This window comes from Medicago sativa, chromosome 8, assembly GCF_051527215.1.
Source record: "Medicago sativa cultivar Bolivia chromosome 8, Bolivia_mono, whole genome shotgun sequence".
Taxonomy (NCBI): Eukaryota; Viridiplantae; Streptophyta; class Magnoliopsida; order Fabales; family Fabaceae; genus Medicago; species Medicago sativa.
In genome coordinates this window covers 81030995-81052837 of record NC_140756.1, presented here as the reverse complement: position 1 = coordinate 81052837, position 21843 = coordinate 81030995, and the positions used below count along the sequence as shown (strand labels likewise).

Sequence of the window (21843 nt, the reverse complement as noted above, 5' to 3'; positions counted from 1 at the left end):
TTTTTTGTAATTTTGATATGTTTTGTTTTTTTAACTAATTTTTTAAAAACAGTTCCTAAAAATGTTTTTTTTTTTTTTTGACATTAGGTCTATTCCTTTTGATTTCAAAGTTAGGTAGTCACTGTAACACCCCGTTTTCCCAACTTAAAAATTTCATTAAAATTATCAGAGTTCATCAACATAACGGAGCATCACATACATCAATACACCATTTAACAACAATATAATAATGGGAAAATACTATTTATTTAAGCAACCTGTCTTTATAAAATTCAATAATCAAATGCAGCGGAAATTTAGTTCGCAACGTCACATAAAATCTTGGCATAAAAGGCCACAACTTAACATCTCAAATAGTCTTCATAAAATGTTCAACATTTATTAAACAAAATACGTAACAAGGAAAACAATCATCAGACACCCCCATCCCGTTACGTATCAGAGCATCCTAGACGACACGAAGTGAGGAGTCTACTCACGAACACAGCTAGTCTTTATTACCTGCACATTACCCACGGTCGAGGCAACATATACGCAGAAGGGGTGAGATTTCACATTCATTAAAAACAAATAATAATTCATAAAAGATAACCAACAGCATATATCTAACATTAATATCATCATTTAGCCATCATTTAACGAGGTTAAGTAATCCACAACTTCATAGTTATTCGAAGGTAACATATTCATCTTAATTCACTCCATTTACATCATTATAAATAATGGGACAGCAACAACAGCATCAAAATGGCAACATCATCACAATATTCATCATTCATTTTTAGTTATGATGACTCTACAATGCAACAACAACATCAACAACAACTTAGACAACAACAACATGCATGTGGTACCACCAGGGCATTAAGCCCCCATCGCTAAGGTCATATTTGGACCGTCGGGCATTAAGCCCCCATCGCTAAGGTCATAAAAACCTGTCAGGCATTAAGCCCCCATCGCCGACTATGCAACAACTCGACTCTAAATGCAACAATCTCATTTTTAATGTTAATTTAATTAGCAATTGATCCACATCAGTTCATTACATCAAAACAGCATCACTGGAACATCGTGTTTAGCAACATCATCTATAATATAAACATCAGGAACTAATTCATCAAAGATACGGGCGAAAGGACACAATTTCGCACAACATCAGGTCTGTACTGCACTAACTCGCAGTTGCGAGCTAAACAACTCGCAGTGGCGAGTTCAACGGGGCAACTCGCAGTTGCGTACAACATTGCTCGCAGTGGCGAGCTAAAAGGGTTACTCGCAGGTGCGAGTAGGAACGCTCGCAGTTGCGAGCGATGACAGAACAGGGTTCTGTCGGAGCTCTGCAACACATCTCAGCACTCGAATTCTCACTACCCAGCCCTCTAATTCATCACCAATCAGCATCTAAACGTGTTCTATGACTAATTAACATCTGTCTACATCAAACTACATCAAAATTCACCTAATTCTTCCACTTTTAATGATTTTTGACCTAATCCCAATCCCTTAAACCTACAACAATTGATCACTTCTATGAATTAAAACTTGTTAATAATGAGAGTTAGTCTCACCCTTACCTTAGATTATGATTCTGAAATCCAACAGCCGCGTTCTTCGTTCTTTAGGGTTCTCTCTGGTTTTCTCTTCTTTCTCTCTTCTTTCCTCTGTTGTACGCGTTCTCATTTTCTCTCCCAATTACAGACTTTTATTCTTTCCCTAATTGCTCTTCTCACCACAACTTACTCTTTCCCCTAGTAATTTAATTATTTCTACTAATAACAATATTTCTCCCCCACTTAAGAAAATACTTATATTATTAACATATCTTCTACCAATATATATATATACATATATATAATAATTCACATAATATTCTAATAAAAAAAAGCCATAAATCGCTTAAATATTAATTATGAAAAAGTGGGCGTTACAACTCTCCCCCACTTAGAATATTTACGTCCTCGTAAACGTACCTTGTTCAAACAACTCTGGGTAAGATTCTCGCATCTTACTCTCCAACTCCCAAGTCAAACTTTCACCGGCTGCTCCTTCCCAAACAACCTTCACAAGAGGTATCTCCTTGCCTCTAAGCCTCTTCACTTCTCTATCCTCTATTCTCACCGGTAGGGTCTCGATTGTAAGGTTATCCCTTACCTGCACATCATCTCTTGGAATCACATGGGATGGATCCGGCACATACTTCCGAAGTTGCGATACATGAAACACATCATGCAAGTTCGAAAGATGTGGTGGCAAACCCACCCTATAAGCAACCATTCCGACCCTTTCTGAAATCTGATACGGGCCAATAAACCTCGGAGTCAACTTCTTTGACTTCAATGCACGTCCAACACCCGTCACCGGAGTGACTCTCAAAAACACATGGTCTCCTTCTTGAAACTCAAGATCCTTCCTGCGCTTATCATGATAACTTTTCTGTCTATCCTGTGATTCTTTCATCTTTTCTCTGATTAACTTCACCTTCTCAGTAGTCTGTTGGACAATCTCTGGTCCCAATACCACACTCTCACCGGATTCAAACCAACACAACGGAGTTCTGCATCTCCGACCATACAATGCTTCGAAGGGTGCCATTCCAATACTAGCGTGGTAACTGTTGTTGTACGTGAATTCTATCAGGGGTAGATAACTATCCCAAGTTCCACCTTGCTCAAGCACACAAACTCTCAACAAATCTTCCAGCGACTGAATTGTCCTTTCCGATTGTCCATCCGTCTGCGGGTGGTATGCTGAACTTAACTTCAAATTAGTGCCCAAGGCCTCATGCAAACTCTTCCAGAACCTCGATGTAAACCTCGGATCTCTATCCGACACAATGCTTGATGGGACACCATGTAGCTTCACGACATCTCTAACATAAATCTCTGCTAGCTGGGACACAGGAAAAGTAATATTAATCGGAATGAAATGAGCCGACTTCGTCAATCTATCTACGATCACCCAAATTGCATCATTCCCTTTGTTGGTATTCGGCAAACTCGTCACAAAATCCATGGATATACTATCCCATTTCCATTCCGGAATCTCTAGCGGTGTCAATAACCCAGCAGGTTTCTGATGCTCAACTTTTGACTTCTGACAAGTCAAACATGCATACACAAATTGTGCCACATCGCGCTTCAAACCTGACCACCAAAACATTTTCTTCAAATCTTGATACATTTTAGCAGCTCCTGGATGAATACTCAAACTGCTTCTATGGCCTTCCTCAAGGATCATCTTCTTCATCTCATCATTATCAGGAATACAAATTCTTCCTCGAAACCTCAACACTCCTTGGTCATCAACCTTAAAGTCACTGTCTACAGCAGGATCGGTTGCGACCATTAAATCCACCAACTTCACATCTACTTTCTGCGCCTCTCTGATACTATCCAGAAATTCGTTGTTGATCTTTAACATCCCCAATTTCACACTCCTTGGCGACATCTCGCAAACCAAACTCAAGTCTCTGAACTGTTCAAGCAATTCCATCTCTTTAACCATCAGTGCCGACAAGTGTAAAGTCTTCCTACTCAAGGCATCTGCAACAACATTAGCTTTACCCGGATGATAATTCAAACTAAAGTCATAATCTTTCAACAATTCGAGCCACCTTCGCTGTCTCATATTCAATTCCTTCTGATCAAACAAATACTTCAAGCTCTTGTGATCACTAAACACCTCAAATCTCGAACCATACAAGTAATGTCTCCAAATCTTAAGTGCAAATACAACTGCAGCTAATTCAAGGTCATGAGTAGGGTAGTTTCGTTCATGAGTCCTCAACTGTCTTGATGCATATGCAACCACCTTACCATCTTGCATGAGTACACCTCCCAAACCCAACTTGGACGCATCACAATACACTACAAAAGGTTCATCAGGTTTCGGCAAGATCAAAATCGGAGCCGTCGTCAAACGCTTCTTCAATTCGTTAAAACTGTTCTCGCAATGAATATCCCACACAAAGGTTTTACCTTTACACGTCAACTGCGTTAACGGAAGTGCTAACTTAGAAAATCCTTCAATAAATCGTCGGTAGTAACCCGCTAAACCCAAAAAGCTTCTAATCTCTGTAACTGACTTCGGAGTCTCCCATTGTGATACCGCTTCAACTTTAGATGGATCAACTGCAATACCACTACCAGAAACAACATGGCCAAGAAAACTTACTTCCTTCAACCAGAACTCGCACTTAGACAATTTAGCATACAACTTCTTTTCTTTCAGCACTTGCAAGACAATCTTCAAATGCTCAGCATGTTCTTCCTCTGTCTTAGAATAAATCAGAATATCATCAATGAACACAACCACGAAGCGATCCAAAAATGCATGAAAAATGCGATTCATATACTCCATAAATACACCAGGTGCATTACTAACACCAAAAGGCATCACCTTATATTCATAATGTCCATATCGCGTCCTAAAAGCCGTTTTCTGCATATCTTCATCTCTTACTTTAATCTGGTGATAACCCGACCTCAAGTCAATCTTGCTGAACACACGTGCACCCACTAACTGATCCATCAAGTCATCAATTCTTGGAAGTGGATACCTATTCTTTATAGTTACTTTGTTCAACTGTCGATAATCAATACACAACCTCATACTGCCATCTTTCTTCTTAACCAGTAACACTGGAGCTCCCCAAGGTGAAACACTTGGTCTAATAAACTTCTTGTCGAGTAGATCTTCTAACTGTTTCTTCAACTCAGCCAACTCAGAAGCTGACATACGGTAAGGTGTCATAGACACAGGCTTCGTTCCTGGAACAAGATCAATAGAAAATTCAACTTCTCTTTCCGGTGGCACATCAGGAATTTCATCAGGAAAAACTTCAGGGAAATCGCACACTACTTGTAACTTATCGATCACTGCTTGATTCTCCAAAGATAAGGATGCCATCAAGGAAAACATTAGGATTCCATCGCGTTCTAGCTGCTTCAACTGCTTAGTAGACAAAAACTCCGCGCCACTTTCCTCTTCAGCAGAAGAGAAACGCACCGTCTTACTAAAACAATTAATGAGAACATGGTTGTACTCTAACCAGTTCATACCAAGAATCACATCCATTCCACTCAAAGGTAGACATACTAAATCAATCTCAAAATCACGATCAAACATAGACAGGGGACAACGTAAACAGACGAGAGAAGTGGTCACCGAACCCTTAGCTGGAGTTTCGACAACCATTTCTCCATTCATATCAGACATAGCAAGGCCCATCTTAGAAACACAATCAAAAGCAACAAAACAATGTGTAGCACCAGTATCAATAATAGCAACTAAAGGAGTATCATTAATGTAGCAAGTACCTCTGATCAAACGATCCTCATTCTCAGTTTGAGTACCAGTCAAAGCAAAAACCTTACCCCTGGCCGGGGCCTTCTTTGGTTCAGTACACTGAGCAGAAATATGTCCTTTCCCACCGCAATTGAAACAAATAGTGTCATCGTGCTTGCATTCTGCAACTGTATGCCCTTTGACACCACAACGGTAGCACCCTCTCGTCTCAGTAGCACCACAAGCATTACTCTTGTGACCTTTTTCTCCACATTTGTAACAAACAATCCCAGCAGGAGTCTCATTCTTCTTAGGCTTCCTCTCATCATTCACTTTATGCTTGCCCTTATCAGCTGGAGTACTATAAGGCTTCCCACGATTCTGTTGCTGCTTACCCCTTCTCTCATTCATAATCTTATAATGAGCCTTCGAATCATCTTCATAGATTCTGCACCTGCTCACCAATGCAGAAAAGTCACGGATCTGTTGGTAACCAATGGCTCGCTTAATATCAGGACGCAAACCATTCTCAAACTTGATACATTTAGAAAACTCAGCATTGTCTCCAGTATAGTGTGGATAGAACTGAGCCAGCTCCACAAACTTTGCCGCATACTCTGTCACCGACATGTTTCCTTGCTTCAGCTCAAGGAACTTGACCTCTTTCCTTCCACGAACATCTTCAGGAAAATACCTGTTTAGGAACTCTCCCTTAAACACAGCCCAAGTAATAGCCGCACCACCTTGCTCTAATTCAGGTAAAAGACCCACCAGTCATCAGCCTCCTCAGATAGCATATGCGTACCAAAACGCACCTTCTGATCATCAGTACATTGCATAACCCTGAACACCCTCTCAATTTCCTTGAGCCATGCCTGTGCTCCATCAGGGTCGTACCTTCCTTTGAAAGTGGGAGGATGATTTCTCAGAAAGGCCTCCAACATCCTTACATCAGCATTAACACCAACACCAGCATTTGGTTGTTGTCCTACAGCTTGGGCTACAGCTTCCAAAGCAGCAGCAATCGCAGCATCATTTCTTCCAGCCATTCTAGTCCTCTTGTAACAGATAAGGTTTGCAGCCTCCAGATCTACTCTTCTTTACTGCACAACACACAACGTTTAGAATAACATAATAACGGTATTCCAATTGCTAAAATAACACAACTTGACTCACTACTTGGCCGGACGGACCGACCTGCTCTGATACCAATTGTAACACCCCGTTTTCCCAACTTAAAAATTTCATTAAAATTATCAGAGTTCATCAACATAACGGAGCATCACATACATCAATACACCATTTAACAACAATATAATAATGGGAAAATACTATTTATTTAAGCAACCTGTCTTTATAAAATTCAATAATCAAATGCAGCGGAAATTTAGTTCGCAACGTCACATAAAATCTTGGCATAAAAGGCCACAACTTAACATCTCAAATAGTCTTCATAAAATGTTCAACATTTATTAAACAAAATACGTAACAAGGAAAACAATCATCAGACACCCCCATCCCGTTACGTATCAGAGCATCCTAGACGACACGAAGTGAGGAGTCTACTCACGAACACAGCTAGTCTTTATTACCTGCACATTACCCACGGTCGAGGCAACATATACGCAGAAGGGGTGAGATTTCACATTCATTAAAAACAAATAATAATTCATAAAAGATAACCAACAACATATATCTAACATTAATATCATCATTTAGCCATCATTTAACGAGGTTAAGTAATCCACAACTTCATAGTTATTCGAAGGTAACATATTCATCTTAATTCACTCCATTTACATCATTATAAATAATGGGACAGCAACAACAGCATCAAAATGGCAACATCATCACAATATTCATCATTCATTTTTAGTTATGATGACTCTACAATGCAACAACAACATCAACAACAACTTAGACAACAACAACATGCATGTGGTACCACCAGGGCATTAAGCCCCCATCGCTAAGGTCATATTTGGACCGTCGGGCATTAAGCCCCCATCGCTAAGGTCATAAAAACCTGTCAGGCATTAAGCCCCCATCGCCGACTATGCAACAACTCGACTCTAAATGCAACAATCTCATTTTTAATGTTAATTTAATTAGCAATTGATCCACATCAGTTCATTACATCAAAACAGCATCACTGGAACATCGTGTTTAGCAACATCATCTATAATATAAACATCAGGAACTAATTCATCAAAGATACGGGCGAAAGGACACAATTTCGCACAACATCAGGTCTGTACTGCACTAACTCGCAGTTGCGAGCTAAACAACTCGCAGTGGCGAGTTCAACGGGGCAACTCGCAGTTGCGTACAACATTGCTTGCAGTGGCGAGCTAAAAGGGTTACTCGCAGGTGCGAGTAGGAACGCTCGCAGTTGCGAGCGATGACAGAACAGGGTTCTGTCGGAGCTCTGCAACACATCTCAGCACTCGAATTCTCACTACCCAGCCCTCTAATTCATCACCAATCAGCATCTAAACGTGTTCTATGACTAATTAACATCTGTCTACATCAAACTACATCAAAATTCACCTAATTCTTCCACTTTTAATGATTTTTGACCTAATCCCAATCCCTTAAACCTACAACAATTGATCACTTCTATGAATTAAAACTTGTTAATAATGAGAGTTAGTCTCACCCTTACCTTAGATTATGATTCTGAAATCCAACAGCCGCGTTCTTCGTTCTTTAGGGTTCTCTCTGGTTTTCTCTTCTTTCTCTCTTCTTTCCTCTGTTGTACGCGTTCTCATTTTCTCTCCCAATTACAGACTTTTATTCTTTCCCTAATTGCTCTTCTCACCACAACTTACTCTTTCCCCTAGTAATTTAATTATTTCTACTAATAACAATATTTCTCCCCCACTTAAGAAAATACTTATATTATTAACATATCTTCTACCAATATATATATATACATATATATAATAATTCACATAATATTCTAATAAAAAAAAGCCATAAATCGCTTAAATATTAATTATGAAAAAGTGGGCGTTACAGTCACTATAGTGTTAGCACTCACATGGCAATCTTGAAAATACAATCATATGCCTTCAAACAAATAACAATTTGGGATGGTGGTTTTTACCTAGAGTAGTTTAAGCCACGTTAATAGCTTAAGATTTTTTTTTTTTTTTTGTCTCAAATAGCATCCTTTAACATCTACGTCCAAACAAAAGAATCAAACAAGTTCATGTTTCAAATATATTTCAATTATTCAAAATTGAAAAATGTTAAAAATAACACACAAATTATCCGTGCCTTTTCTATGAATGGTGTTGGAATCCTAGACTTTGTCTTCAAATGTAATGGTTGGTGGAGGCAGGGATTTTTGGGAAGCTTTGCTGTTGTTTGTAGTGCTGCTGGCAGGCCTTTCTAGGCTCTTGTTTGCTTCTGTTTTGTTGGCAGCGAGTGGCTAGAGTGCAAGCCGAGTGGATTGGTTCAGCGGCCTTTACCTTTTTTGCTTCTGTTTTTAGTTGTTTTGGCAGGTGTGCTATCAGTACCTTTCTTTTGTTAGGGAAGGTAGTAACTTAGGTGGGTTGTTAGTCTAGTAAGGTTGTTGGTAGCTTGCTGGGAGTGTTGTTTGGATCCCTGCGTGGTAGCTGCTTGCGACAGTGAGGCATGAGTATGCAGATGGTGTTTTGTCTGTCTTGGTATACTTGGGCCTCATTATTTGCTGCGCTTTGGTGGTGGTTTTCCGGTGGCGTTCCGTATATTTGCGGCGTCAGTTGTATTTTATTGCTTTTCTGCGAATGGTTTTGCTTCTTGCATCTACTCGACGAGAATAATATTTGCCATTTCAAAAAAAAAAAAAAACTATTAAAAGAAAAAAAGGTAGGAGTCAAAGATGTAAATTCGCCCACCTCTCACCATGCTCTTTATTACATAATAGCCCTTCTTTTCCTTATCCCTAATACTCGGGTCTCTATCAATTTGTGTTAACAATTCACATCAATGAATGAACTCCAAGTAATTTTTTCCTTTCCTGTTGAGAGTCCCTAGCACTTTTTTCTGGGTCTTTCTTTCTCCATCAAAGAGACTAGAAAAATGTTTGCCACACATTACCTCTCACATATCATATATAAGAGACAAAATACAAAATTAAATTAGTAAAGAACTAGATGACATATTCACGAGTAGGATTGATTATTCAATATAACTGCAGAAAAACTTGTATACACTAAACCAAAGAGTAAATAAATAATCTGAAGCACTACTTATATATATCTAACAGGAAAGCCTACAAACCAATAATACATCACTTCACTTTACAACAAATATGCCTCTGAATTATGTAAAACAAAATAATTTCGATATTGTGCTGTTATTGGTTTACAAAGCACACAAGATCTCTGCTATAAAATAATTATATCCCTATACACTTTTGACACTTATTTTACGATGTATTGGAAAACTAATAGCAAAGTCCATCCCATCACCTCCTTTGGAAATTGAAGGATTTAATTGCATAGGCAAATACAAATGCAAAAAGTATGCAGAAACCAGCTACCATGGTAGCAGCAACGCACAAGAAATCATGCCTGTACCCAAAAACTTCTTTGAGTACGAGTCTTATGGGTACCGAGCTTCCATTGGTTAGCTTCACCAACTTATCATCGTCACCATACTGTGAAGTTAGGAGACCATACAAAGTCCAGGCTACAGGGTTTGCCCAGTAATACCATCTCCACCAAATAGGGATTCTCTGTAAATTTCAAGGAGAAATAAGTTATTCGATGACAGATAATTCTCAAAAACATTACATCAGTATAATACTAGATGATAATTTTCGACATCAAGGTAGTCCAAAAAGTTATTGTTATGAGAGCAACCGAAACTGTAAATGGAAGCAACAAAGCATCAGTTCCCATACCTTATGAGGAATCATAAAACCACTGAAAAGGTTCCACAACATATAACATGGAGCACCGATGATGGCAGCAACATGATGATTTGGTGTAACAGCAGTAGTCATCATCCCATAGAAGGTAAAATATAACATAGTCAAATACATGAAGAATAAGTACCAAATGAACCTATCAACAGTCCAGACAAATGAACCCATGGAATAGAAAATTGAAGAGTATATGATAGCCTGTGCAAACACATAAGGGAACTCAATCACAACCTGCACAATGGAGGATAACACATTAGTCAACTTATGGAAAACTGCAGGTTCCAGGCACTTTGTAAGTAATTCCATCTGAAAAAAAATACCTGAGCAAATGCAAAACATAAAGCCGAGTACATCCCTGCAGCTCTTTCTCTATATGAAACAAATCTTTCCACTGAAACGACAGGTTGAACAGCTGTGCCATTTGTGATGCCAATGAAGAGGATCGCCGAATACATAGATCCCATGGCATTAAATAGATCTTGCTGTGTATCCCTGTAAACATACAAATATGAGTGTTGCATAAGGTTGATGGTAAAAGAATAAAATATGCATAAATAAACTATATTAGCATAATGTTCTAAACATTCCATGAACCTCCAGACATCTTGAACATCATTTTGTCGACCTTTTTGTCTACCATTTTTCCTACCAACCAACCAATTATGTCAACTCATTACTAGTAACTTGCAGGGATTTTTTATGTTTACTAAATAATAGGATTCATCATATCATAACTACCGACCTGTAGCAGGAAAACGTAGCAGAGAAGTACAAAATAATAAAAAAATGGACAACTTATGAAGCATTTGAAACAGGTTGTTATTTGAAATTGAATATATAAAAAGAAATTAAACAAAAAAAGGGAAAAAAAAGAAAAGGACCTTGTGGCACCAAATCTCCAACATATCGTCCCAAGCATCAATGAGATGAAGAAAGTGTAGAAGAAGCGAACAGCAGTGTACTGTGGGTTACGCCAGTAAGATAGGTTTTGCTTCCAAAGACAAGTTAGGAACTGCTCAAAAGGTGACCGACAATACTTCGTTGGAAAATGCAATTCTTTGGAGTTACTAGATGGGATGCTCAATCTTTCGACCAACTCTTGGTTATATCTGAAGAAAAAGATGGTATATTAACATATATAAAAAATCCATGCATAAAAGTTGCAGCTAAGAACTACACATACTGATATAAACTCGAGTTGCGGTAGATTTCTGCAAAGTCAACTCCCAGACGGTTTTCTTCTACTGAAGAAGTAACCTCCAGCATCCATGTCGCAGGGTTATATCCAGATCTGATCTTTGGGACTCCTTCGATTGCCTACATAGATATAAACATCATAAATAATTGAGGATTCACCTTTGAACCATAAACCATATAGAACAATCAAGAGACCTAAGCAAGCCTCAGCTGACCTCAAAATAACTGATTAGTTCACTTGATTTAGGGCCAAGTGGGCCAGCGTATATAAGCTCTCCTCCCCGCTTCATAAACAGAAGCTGTAAAAGAAATTGAGATTTCAGCAAAAAATTTAGATTATATTAAGTGTTATAGAGAAGTTCAGATAGAAATATGACATGATGCCCTCTCACAAACCATCAATCAATTCGAATTAGAGACAGGATAACAGAAACTTGTATACACGAAAGATGCATGTATTGTTACATATCCAAAAGAACAAAATAGAAAGAAATTGTGGTATAACAACATACATAACATAACACTATCAACATAAAAGTAAGCAAGGGGAAGGGATGGAGAGGCGATGTTGCCTCCTATTAGACACAACTTCCAATTCTCAATTTTAAATGAAATGCTTGTAGTGCCCTCTCTTAAGGAAACTACCTCATCAAAGGATTCAAATATGTCTATGCTAGGCTGATGGATGGTGCAGACAATCGTTCGCCCAGTATTTACAATATTCCTCACAGTTCTCATCACAATGGCTGCAGCCCTGGCATCCAATCCGGACGTGGGCTCATCCATGAAGACCATAGAAGGATTGGCAACTAGTTCCACTGCTATAGTCAACCTTTTTCGTTGTTCTGTTGACAGACCATCAACTCCAGGGAGACCAACTAGCGCTCCACTTAGTGGTGTGAGCTCCACCAGCTCCATTATCTCCTCGACAAAGGCCTGGCAATCAAAACCCTCGAAAAGTTATTTTTTGATAAAAAATGTTAAAATATATTCCACGCTTGACTCTATAAAATGCAGAATGGCCACTGTTGTTTGTTACCATGCCTCACCTTTTGTGTATCCAAGTCAACATCTGAAGATAATCGAAGCCAAGCAGAAAATAGTAAGGATTCCCAGACAGTCAAGCCAGGGGAATGCACATCAGATTGCTCACAGTAACCAGATACTCTTGCAAAAGAATCTTGTCTTTTGGGATAACCAGATATATATATACTCCCTTCTATAGTACCACCAGTTTTTCTTCCAGCTAATACATCCATCAAAGTGGTTTTCCCAGCACCACTTACTCCAACCAATGCTGTCAACACACCAGGCCTAAAAGCTCCAGTAACATTAACAAGCAGCTGCAGTTTATCTTCTGATATCCCTTGTTGTTTCAACTCCTGAAGCAATAAATGAACCAAAAAAGCATTTAGTCTACCGGATTTATTTTAAAAAAATAAAAATCATTTGTTTACGTACCAAAGGAACTTCCACATAGTAATTGATATTGCTGAAAGCCATAGAAAGGGGTTGAAATGGGAGAACCATTCCTTTTTGCTTAAAATGCTTTCCTGAGAAGATAAGACAGTTGGATAAAATGTTATGTCCGGTCTATACACATACAGTCATGTAAAAACTAAATGTATAATCTGAAATTTATATTGACAAACCACTTGATGCCGAATGCTGCAAGTACTCTCTCAGCTCAATAACAACATTTTCACCATTTCTTCTTTTTTCTCTTTCTTGCAGCTCACCCTTTGAGACGACGGGTTGTTGTTTTCCCAGAGCTGAAGCAAATATTGAGAGAGCAAGATATTATGAAATCTGTCTCTCTAACAAAGTTATTTTGGTCTATGAAGTTCCAGAAGGCACCACAACATTAGACAATTAGAGGGATTATATATAGAATGACGAGTCTTACGATTAAGGTAAGCTAAGAAGATTGTAAATAGAATGTTGAATAAAACTGTGTATCCAACCAATGCTCCAAGACCAATCCAATACCAATAGCTCTCAGAATACAAACTCCTTGCTTTTAACACTGCCTTGCCCAATGGATAAATGGTCTGGTTTCCAACATTCTGTAAACGAGATTAAATAGTGACATAAATCGTTATAGATGCAGTAAGGAAATTGCTGAAGAGAATTCATGTTGAGTAAAAATCATATCATCACTTCACAACATTATCATCTGAAAAAAACAAATGATCACAATCACAACAAGGATTATACCTTGTTCCAGGAATGTCCAAGGAACTCATTTACAGAAGCAGAATTTTGTGCATACATCAAAGGAGAAACCCAAAAGCCCCATATCCACCAACTTGGTATACGGTCTGCCTCAAAATAAGTTATAGTCAGAAAATTAGTTTACCAAAACGAATTTTGAAACATCCAGAGATTGCAGTTCGAGATTAACCTTTTGAAATTATATATCCGCCAAGAGCCATTACAACCAACATGGCAAATGATCCGAAGGTATTGGCTACTATCATATTCCGACCCAAGGATCCTATCAAGCGAAACAAACCTATAGACATCTGATGCAGAAAGAAAAAAAGCAAGAATTGCCGAAGAAATCTGCAGATCAAGATAGACACAAAAATAGTTACTCAAGAGAAACTCTTAGAATACATGAAAACACTAAGTGAACATAAGATTAATTACCTAGTAAATGCAGGATCGTATCCACTGGCATAGTACGATACCAGTACCCAGCATCCAGCCTCCATGAGAGAAGTTGGGATACTAAGGAACCAAGAAGGGAGTGTATATGCCCAGCTAGGATAGAAATGAAAGTCTCTGTGTTTGTAAAGAACTGGAAGCTTTGCAACTAACATTGACACTTCCGTAAAACCGTTAAAAAGAATAGTAATCATAGAAAAATACAGTGCTCCAAGGTATAAGCCTCCGTCATCAATTGTATCATGGTGCATCGTTGTTCGGAAAAAAACAGTCATTGTAATTAAAGCAACCAAAATCAGCTGAAAATAGTAAGTAAAGGTAAATATCAGCTACATAAACCTTACATAGTTACAAACGCATATTGAAGAAGTCAAATTACAAGAATATTCTGAGATTACAAGCGCATATTGAAAAGAAAGAGTCACGAGTTCAAACACATAACAAAGAAGATTCTGAGATTACAAGAATATTTTCTTTTTCTTGAGGTAATTTCACTAGAATTACTTGTATCGTAGATTTTATAATGGTAGCATTACCTGAACAAATTTAAAAATGTAAATAAATGCATTCCGTTTAATGAGAAGCTTCTGCCACTGATAATTAATCTTGAGAAGTTCACCCCTTTTTGCTCCATAGGAACAAGTTGCCAAGGCAGCTGGATGATTATTGCGCCTATTGAAAGGAACATTTAGTTCCTCAGACAAAAGCTTTCCCTCACGATACAAGGAAAATGCTTGGGCGAATTTCCCGACAGGAATGTACCGGTAAGGGCGGTCGAGAACGGACCAGTACTGCTCTTGATCCTTCTTAGACGTGACCTGTTGATAAGAATCTTAAGTCTGAACAGCCACTTAAGTTAAAATGTATTAGAAATACTCATTCAAATATCACTGCTACTCACTTCTTGTAAGAAGTCTGCTACATTTTTTCTATCGGGACAACTGAATCCCATAAGTTTGAAAAATTCAATAGCAGCCTCACGCGGCCCCTGATATACAATCTGACCCTCGGACAAAAGAATGACATCATCAAACAATTCATAGGTCTCTGGAGCTGGTTGAAGAAGCGATATGATTGTGGTTGCATCAAGTGCGTGTGTTGAATGCTTGAGATATCTGATAATCTGATATGTAGTTGAACTATCTAAACCAGTTGATATCTCATCCATGAACAGCACTCTTGCTGGTCCAATTAGTAATTCGCCTGTAAATCAGACATCAACTGATTAGCATATTGCAAATGTATCTAAGGCGCTAGTATAAAAGACAGGGTTACACACTAGTACACTTCACTAACCTGTTGTAAGCCGCTTCTTTTGTCCTCCCGAGATTCCCTTGAGCATTTCATCCCCCACCAATGTGTCACCACACATGTCCAAACCTAATATCTTTGTGAGAAGTATTTTAGTACTTAGAACTAAACAATGAAATAATCATATACATACACACATAATTGATCTTATGAATTTTTTTTTTAGATAACTTGCCAAAGAAGTTAATCACATGTTGGAATTAGGCTCTGGGGATATTTTCTTCTTCTTTATTGGATGTCCACAATTGTGTTTTTAGGATTCTTTGTAAGTCATTTGTATCTCCACAATTTTATTTTGTATCACGAATTCCATTAGTAGAAAAAGTATTCCAAAATAAAAAACAGGCAACAAATATTTCAGGTCACAATCACATGACAGCTCACTGTGCATCCAAGAGTAACAGTATTCAGGGAATACCTTCATGATGTACTCAACCACAAGATTTGTTTCCTGTCCACCAAGAGCTAATGACTGCAAAATGCATCTTGAGTAGATTAATTTGTGTCCATGAATGCAGTTTATAATGTATATTTTGAAAATAAAAAAAAAAAGAGATATTTTCCCATTAAAGGGAAGAAAAAAAGAATGAGTATGTGCCTTCATGAATAAATCAAGGTCTTCATCAGGTTTTATTCCAGCATTCTTTTCTCTTCTAGCAAGTTCCATCAACATATCTGGTAAGACACCAGAATTTAGTAATCAGCCTCTAAAAGAACAAATTGAGCATAAGTTAACACGATTACAAAAAAACACACCGAATTTAAATCCAGCGCCTTGACAGCAACCAGCAAACTGGAGGGTTTCCCTCACAGTCATCTCTGCTACATGCCAATCTTGTTGGCTGACATAAGCTGATGTTCTCTGAGGAACAAACTCATTCAAACCATGTCCATTGTAGGTAATGTCCCCTGACATCTTCAAAGGAAGTGAAAGAACAAAAATTAGATGCGAGGAAAACCAAGTTAAATCCAGGATCGTAGTATACTAGTATAGTAAGTATAGGTCACTGTTTAATTTATTTAGAAATCATCATTTGAATCAAATGGAGAAGGCACCCATGCACAAAAAAATTATATTTCCATAAAGGAGTGGAGTGCAGTCTAGTTGGTCACTTCAGCCTTCCATTCTACTAATTACCTATGACCGATGTTTTTATACTAAATGATGCTATTCTGCATCTATTACTACTAGAGATAAATCCAAGCAGAGTGTAGCAAGGCACCAAAAATAGTGTCTCAGGCTATAAAGAATTGAGAGAGTTGTTCTCATTAATTCCAATTTCCAAACAGCCTATTGTGGCCTCGGTGTAAGCATTCTTTCTCTAGTACAAAAGATATACAAAATAACGTTACTGGTCGAATAGAAAATGAGGGATTGGTAGTTATTTTCAAAATGAACTTTATGTGCAACTCACTCAGGTATTGTTTTACATTGTTTCTTTTTACAGTCAAGTTTTTAACAATCATTCTGTACTGCATAGTTTGCTGTAGGATTAAACAGTGTGACTAGCAAGAATTTCTATGATGTTGGCATATTAGTTGAGTGACCATATATATAGGAACGGTATTCAGATTTGTTCAATGCAATTAAAAAGCTTAGTAAACCTGCAAACCAGGTCCTAGTCTGCCAGCAAGAGCTAAAAGCAATGTTGTTTTCCCAGAGCTTGGCGGACCCAATAACAACGTTAGCCTGCAAGAATAACAAAACAACAATCTATCAAACATAAAACATGTACCACATAGAGAAACAAGAATAACACATTGCCACATACAAACCATTCAAGCAATGAAAGGATTATAATTATTAGGAAAAGAAGTTTTTAAAAATATTTCTTTAATGGAAAATAGTTATCCTTATTTTCCAGTGAGAAGTATATGTGTGTAATACCAATGCAGAAAAAAATAAGAAACATAAATTAAAAACAATAAGAATTATTTGTTTTAATGATATAAATAATATTTTATTTGTAATAAATATACTACTTTATTTTTTTTTTTTTTAAATTATGCGTTTTAAAAAATTAATTTTAGTTAAGTAATAATTTTTTATTTATGATTTGTAAATAGGTGGATTCTAGGGTGAGGGATCAATTAAGTCCCTCACCGGTGTATCACTTTATTCCACCGTTAGATTAAATATGTCTATATGATTTCATTACTTATCACCACACTGGATTTTTCTCCCTGTTCTCTCTTCTCTGTGTTCACGTTTCCCTTCATGCACTGCACTGATGAAAACCAACATCATTGATAATAAAATGTTCATCCTGTTTTGACTATCTTTTCTATTAGTTTCTCATGCTATAATCCTCCAAATTCATCCTGCAAAATTTGTTGTTGCTTACTAAAAATTGTCTCTAATCCCGAAGCTTTAAGCTTTAAAATCATATCTTAAACTTCAAATGTACATTCCTAAAATTTGATTCTTCTGTGAAATAAAATGGTAGGACAAAAATTAAAAACAAAAAATATACTAAATTCACAATCTTTGCAATACAAAAGCTCATCCATTGTTAAAGTTACTCGGCAATAAGAGAAAGAGGCACTCGGCAGACATCAATAAATCTCTCAAGCGGTTGAAAGAGAGTAAGGGGGAGAGAAATAACTTGGATTCGGTGTGATAATGACTATCAGTATCACATAGTCTTACTTTAATCTAACGCTCAAATTAAGTGGTCCACCGGTGAGGGACTTAATTGATCCCTCACCCTAGAATTCACCTTGTAAATATTTATATATTTAATTTTTTGAGGGAAAATATTTATATATTTAATGTTTATTTTTCCTTTAAAAAAGTTTAAATATGATGTTATATAACTAACTTTTAAGGTAGTTTGTTTAACGAGTTAAATATATTTTTAAGGAAAATTCTAACAAGTGGCCCCTAGGCACTTGTTAAGTAACCAAATATACTAAGACTATCTCGAAACTTATTTAGTCAATATCTTAAAAGTGTAAAAAAAAATGGAAAAAAAGTGTGAAAAATATTATTTTCAATACAAATTTATCTTTTTTGTTTCCTTAACAAATACCCAAAAACACTAGTTAGTATGATCTTATTCTTAATCTCTGTAAGATTTAGGATTTAATCCCTACACACATTTTATTAATTTCTACAAAAAGTTTGATGCTTTTAGTCCCCATGCTATAAAAGCAAAATAAGTACTAAAATTGAATAAATTTTTTGTAGGGACTAAATTCAAATAGTTGTAATTTTTTATGAACTACAAATGTATTTAGGTATTGATTTTTTTTTAAGCAATATTTAGGTATTGATTAAATTCAACTTTTACTATCAATTGATGATCGATTGTTTCACAGTTTAATTTAATTTTTAATCTTTCCATTGACATGGCATACAAAAAAAAAAGGCCTTACTAATTAAATAAAAAAAATCCATTTGGATTGATTAACGAAAAATCATATGATTATTATTATATGAGAACTATGTTACCAAACTAACAACCAACAGGAATAAAAGTTCCCACAACGTCAAAGTGTGGTTAACAATACATGCTTGGTTGTGACTTTAGTAAAACAGTAGTAACTTTCAACACTGACCTTGAAGGTCTGATAATCCCATTGATATCAGCAAGAATAGTCAATTTGCTTCTCTTTCTTCTGTATAACCTCAATTGTCTTAACAGAGCCTAATCACAATATCAAGATCAAATTATCAAGCTAATTGAAGTTGTAAACCAAAAGAAAGAAAGAAAGAAAGAAAGAAAAAATCAAAGGTAAAGTTCACCTCAGTCATGTTACAGATGAAATTTGGAATGGTAGGTAAAGCTCTGCTTCCCACATGTACAAATGTCTCAATTGTTAAGTTTTGAAATCGAACTTCAATCTTTGGAAATGCCAAATGTACTCTGTGGAGATCATGCATCAAGTATTATCTAAATTTAGATTTTGAGTGAAAAATGAAAATGAAAATCGAAAAAAGAACCATCTAATTGCATGTTTGGATACAAAATAGCACGAGTAAGACGTTAAAGTTGATCCTAGTGAACTTGTCAAAATTACGGTGGTGAATTTATCATACTCTCTGTGTCAAAAAATGATTATGATTAAATTTATTTTTGTAAAATTAATTTTAATTAAAATGATTTATATTTGTATGGATAGTAAACAATTGAGTTGAGTATAAAGATCACTTTCGTTGGCAAAAAGTTACTACAAATTATAAAATCAATTATAATTCATAAAAGATGCCAAAATCAATTTTAAATCTTGAAATCAGTTTTACCTCTTCCATGAGTAAATCCAAATATATATATTCAGTGAATTTTGTTTGCTATAAACAAAGATAAAAATAAAAATAAAAATAATACTACACTAAATTCGAATGATCCAAACAATAACTTTTCACTTGATTAAACTCAATTTCAAACAAAAAGTGAAGCAAACTAGCGCCATATCCAACATGATGAACACATATATAATTAACGCGAAACGTGAATTCTTTGCGAAAATGAAAAGGAATATTGATGAAGGAAAAGGTATAATTACGCGTCGAATCGGCTTCGCATACGGTGGAAGAATCTCTCAGGATCATTATCAACGACATCAACAAGCCTTTCTAGAATAAGTTTCTGCTCTTGCGCTTGGAGTTGAGTTACGTCGATTTCTTTCTTATCACCGACGAGATTCTGGAAGATTCCTCTTCTCGCTCGTTTGTAAGTTGGAAGTCTCTCTAAAGCTGCCCAGCGTAAAGCTTCTTCGTCTTCCCCGGATTCTCTAAATGACTCCGATCTGGCGAAGGCATTTTCCGCCGAGTTCCACATTGCGAAAAGAGTAGAATGAGAGAGACAATGTGATTGAGATGAAGGAATGAATGAAGGGAATGAAGAAGAAGAAGAAGAAGAAAGAGTAGTTGTTGATCCTTGTTATGAGTGAAGAAGGATGGATAGGTAGTTGAAGTATTAATGAGAGAGAGAGAGAGAGAGAGAGAGACAGAGAGTAATGTATGTACGTAGTAGTTCACAGTTTACAGAGTGAGTGGGTGATTTCCTTAAAGCGCAGTATAGTGGTTGTGTTGTTTGCTGTTAAAAACGACCCGACTCATTTAATAGCCGCGGGAAATACTGTGGATTCCATTCATATTTCACGCGCGCGCTCCCTTTTTCTTTTTCCCACTCGCTCCCTCTTCTTAACACCTCTTTATCTCTTTTTAATTACTCCTATGTTATTAAGTCGTGCTCTTTATCTCTTTTTAATTACTCCTATGTTATTAAGTCGTGCTAACCGCTGCTTTGGGGCACTTTTTAAATAGAAGTTTTACATTGAAAATTTTAGTTTTTTCTTTTGATCAAGTAATAATTACACTACCTTCTTATAAAATATTAGTACTTGTTTTGGTTTCTTGACAAATGTTCATGGGGCACATGTTAACATTTTTTATGTTGTTATTACGGTATTTTTATCACGATCAAATTTCATGAGGTAAAAGTTGAATTCAAATCTAGATGATCTTAAGATAAGTCGTTAACTAGTAATTACATAATTTTTTTTTTCAAAATAAACAAGGGGTAATAGTCATTTTGGTCTTTGGTCCTTTAATTGCGCATTTTATTAGTTAAAATAGTCTCTGACATTAAAATGCTTCATTAATATTTTCAAATTAATTAGTCTCCCAATATACTTAGTTATTGTTATATTAGTCATTATAAGACTATTTTGACTAAAGAAGCATATAATCAGAGACTATTTTAAAATTTTGATGCATTGATATATTATTGTGGGTGCCATTTAGTTTACACCACCAAATAGAGTGCACCAACTTACACCACTAAAATAACACTTTGTAACAGGTTTTTCATCATATGTTCCAGACCGTTAGAATAAATTTATAATATATCAATGGCTTATATTGAGGTGGTGTAAGTTGGAGCAATGTACTTGATGGTCCAAACTATACTTTGCCATTATTGTGACTACTCGTTACACATTCAAAAACAAAAATGACTATTATCCCAATAAATAATTAACTAATCAACAAGTAACTTATAATACTAGACAAGTCATCTCGTGATGTTTTGGCAAAGAATGAGATAGTATAGGAGTGAAAGATTTAGAAGAAGCTAATCAAGTAAGAAGAATTCATTGTGGTCTTATAAAATACGCAACTTAGAATTACACGTCTTATAAAAAATGTGGACGGTAAAAATTTAAGAATTATAAGTAAGCAATAAGTAGTAGTAGTGAAATAGTAGTAAAAACTCTTTGTCCACTTTATCCAATGGGATGGATTACTCAAAGATCAACCTAGATCCGATCTCCCCTCTTGCACAGCAAGATTTTGGACAAATTTTTGCCCTCAACTTTGTTTGGGTTAGGATCACATCTAACCTAAAATCAAGGATGGTTTGAGACCGTCTCGGACACCATTTTTTAAAGGTATCAAAATTATTATTTTATTTAATAGTCGGTTCAATATAAATATATTTATTTTTAACTTGTTT

At 36.4% G+C, this 21843-nt stretch overlaps 2 protein-coding genes and 1 long non-coding RNA gene across 3 annotated transcripts; all 3 read right to left on the bottom strand.

Moving 5' to 3' along the window:
- Positions 1 to 224: 224 nt before the first annotated feature.
- LOC146902144 (uncharacterized) lies at positions 225 to 6083 on the bottom strand. Its single transcript, XM_085737113.1, has 3 exons — positions 6058 to 6083; positions 5319 to 5980; positions 225 to 501 (listed from the first exon to the last, which is right to left on the bottom strand). The coding sequence occupies exons 1-3, from the start codon at positions 6081 to 6083 to the stop codon at positions 488 to 490; spliced, it is 702 nt and encodes a 233-aa protein (XP_085593239.1). The 3' UTR covers positions 225 to 487.
- Positions 6084 to 6601: 518 nt separating this feature from the next.
- LOC146902143 (uncharacterized) lies at positions 6602 to 8158 on the bottom strand. The gene is made up of 2 exons (XR_015022563.1): positions 7952 to 8158; positions 6602 to 6878 (listed from the first exon to the last, which is right to left on the bottom strand). It is a non-coding gene; the product is annotated as an uncharacterized LOC146902143 (long non-coding RNA).
- Positions 8159 to 9436: 1278 nt separating this feature from the next.
- Positions 9437 to 20423, bottom strand: ABCG32 (pleiotropic drug resistance 4). Its single transcript, XM_085739436.1, has 24 exons — positions 19892 to 20423; positions 19131 to 19251; positions 18944 to 19032; positions 16988 to 17072; positions 16139 to 16298; positions 15981 to 16057; positions 15801 to 15854; positions 15368 to 15458; positions 14973 to 15274; positions 14608 to 14889; positions 14054 to 14370; positions 13806 to 13966; positions 13619 to 13722; positions 13308 to 13467; positions 13054 to 13173; positions 12863 to 12954; positions 12451 to 12783; positions 12047 to 12337; positions 11617 to 11700; positions 11388 to 11521; positions 11086 to 11313; positions 10525 to 10696; positions 10181 to 10435; positions 9437 to 10012 (listed from the first exon to the last, which is right to left on the bottom strand). Exons 1-24 carry the CDS (start codon positions 20164 to 20166, stop codon positions 9743 to 9745), a joined length of 4257 nt encoding a protein of 1418 aa, XP_085595562.1. The 5' UTR covers positions 20167 to 20423; the 3' UTR covers positions 9437 to 9742.
- Between the last annotated feature and the right edge of the window lie 1420 nt (positions 20424 to 21843).

Excerpts from the sequence above, each read along its gene's own strand:
- LOC146902144 (XM_085737113.1), bottom strand. The coding sequence starts at position 6,083 with ATGCTATCTGAGGAGGCTGATGACTG. Across the intron at positions 5,981-6,057 it reads TCTGAGGAGGCTGATGACTG|GTATTTTCCTGAAGATGTTC; the intron begins GTGGGTCTTTTA and ends GTTCCTAAACAG.
- ABCG32 (XM_085739436.1), bottom strand. The coding sequence starts at position 20,166 with ATGTGGAACTCGGCGGAAAATGCCTTCGCCAGATCGGAGTCATTTAGA. Across the intron at positions 12,955-13,053 it reads GCAGCATTCGGCATCAAGTG|GAAAGCATTTTAAGCAAAAA; the intron begins GTTTGTCAATAT and ends TTATCTTCTCAG. Across the intron at positions 10,013-10,180 it reads GTTTTATGATTCCTCATAAG|AGAATCCCTATTTGGTGGAG; the intron begins GTATGGGAACTG and ends TGAAATTTACAG.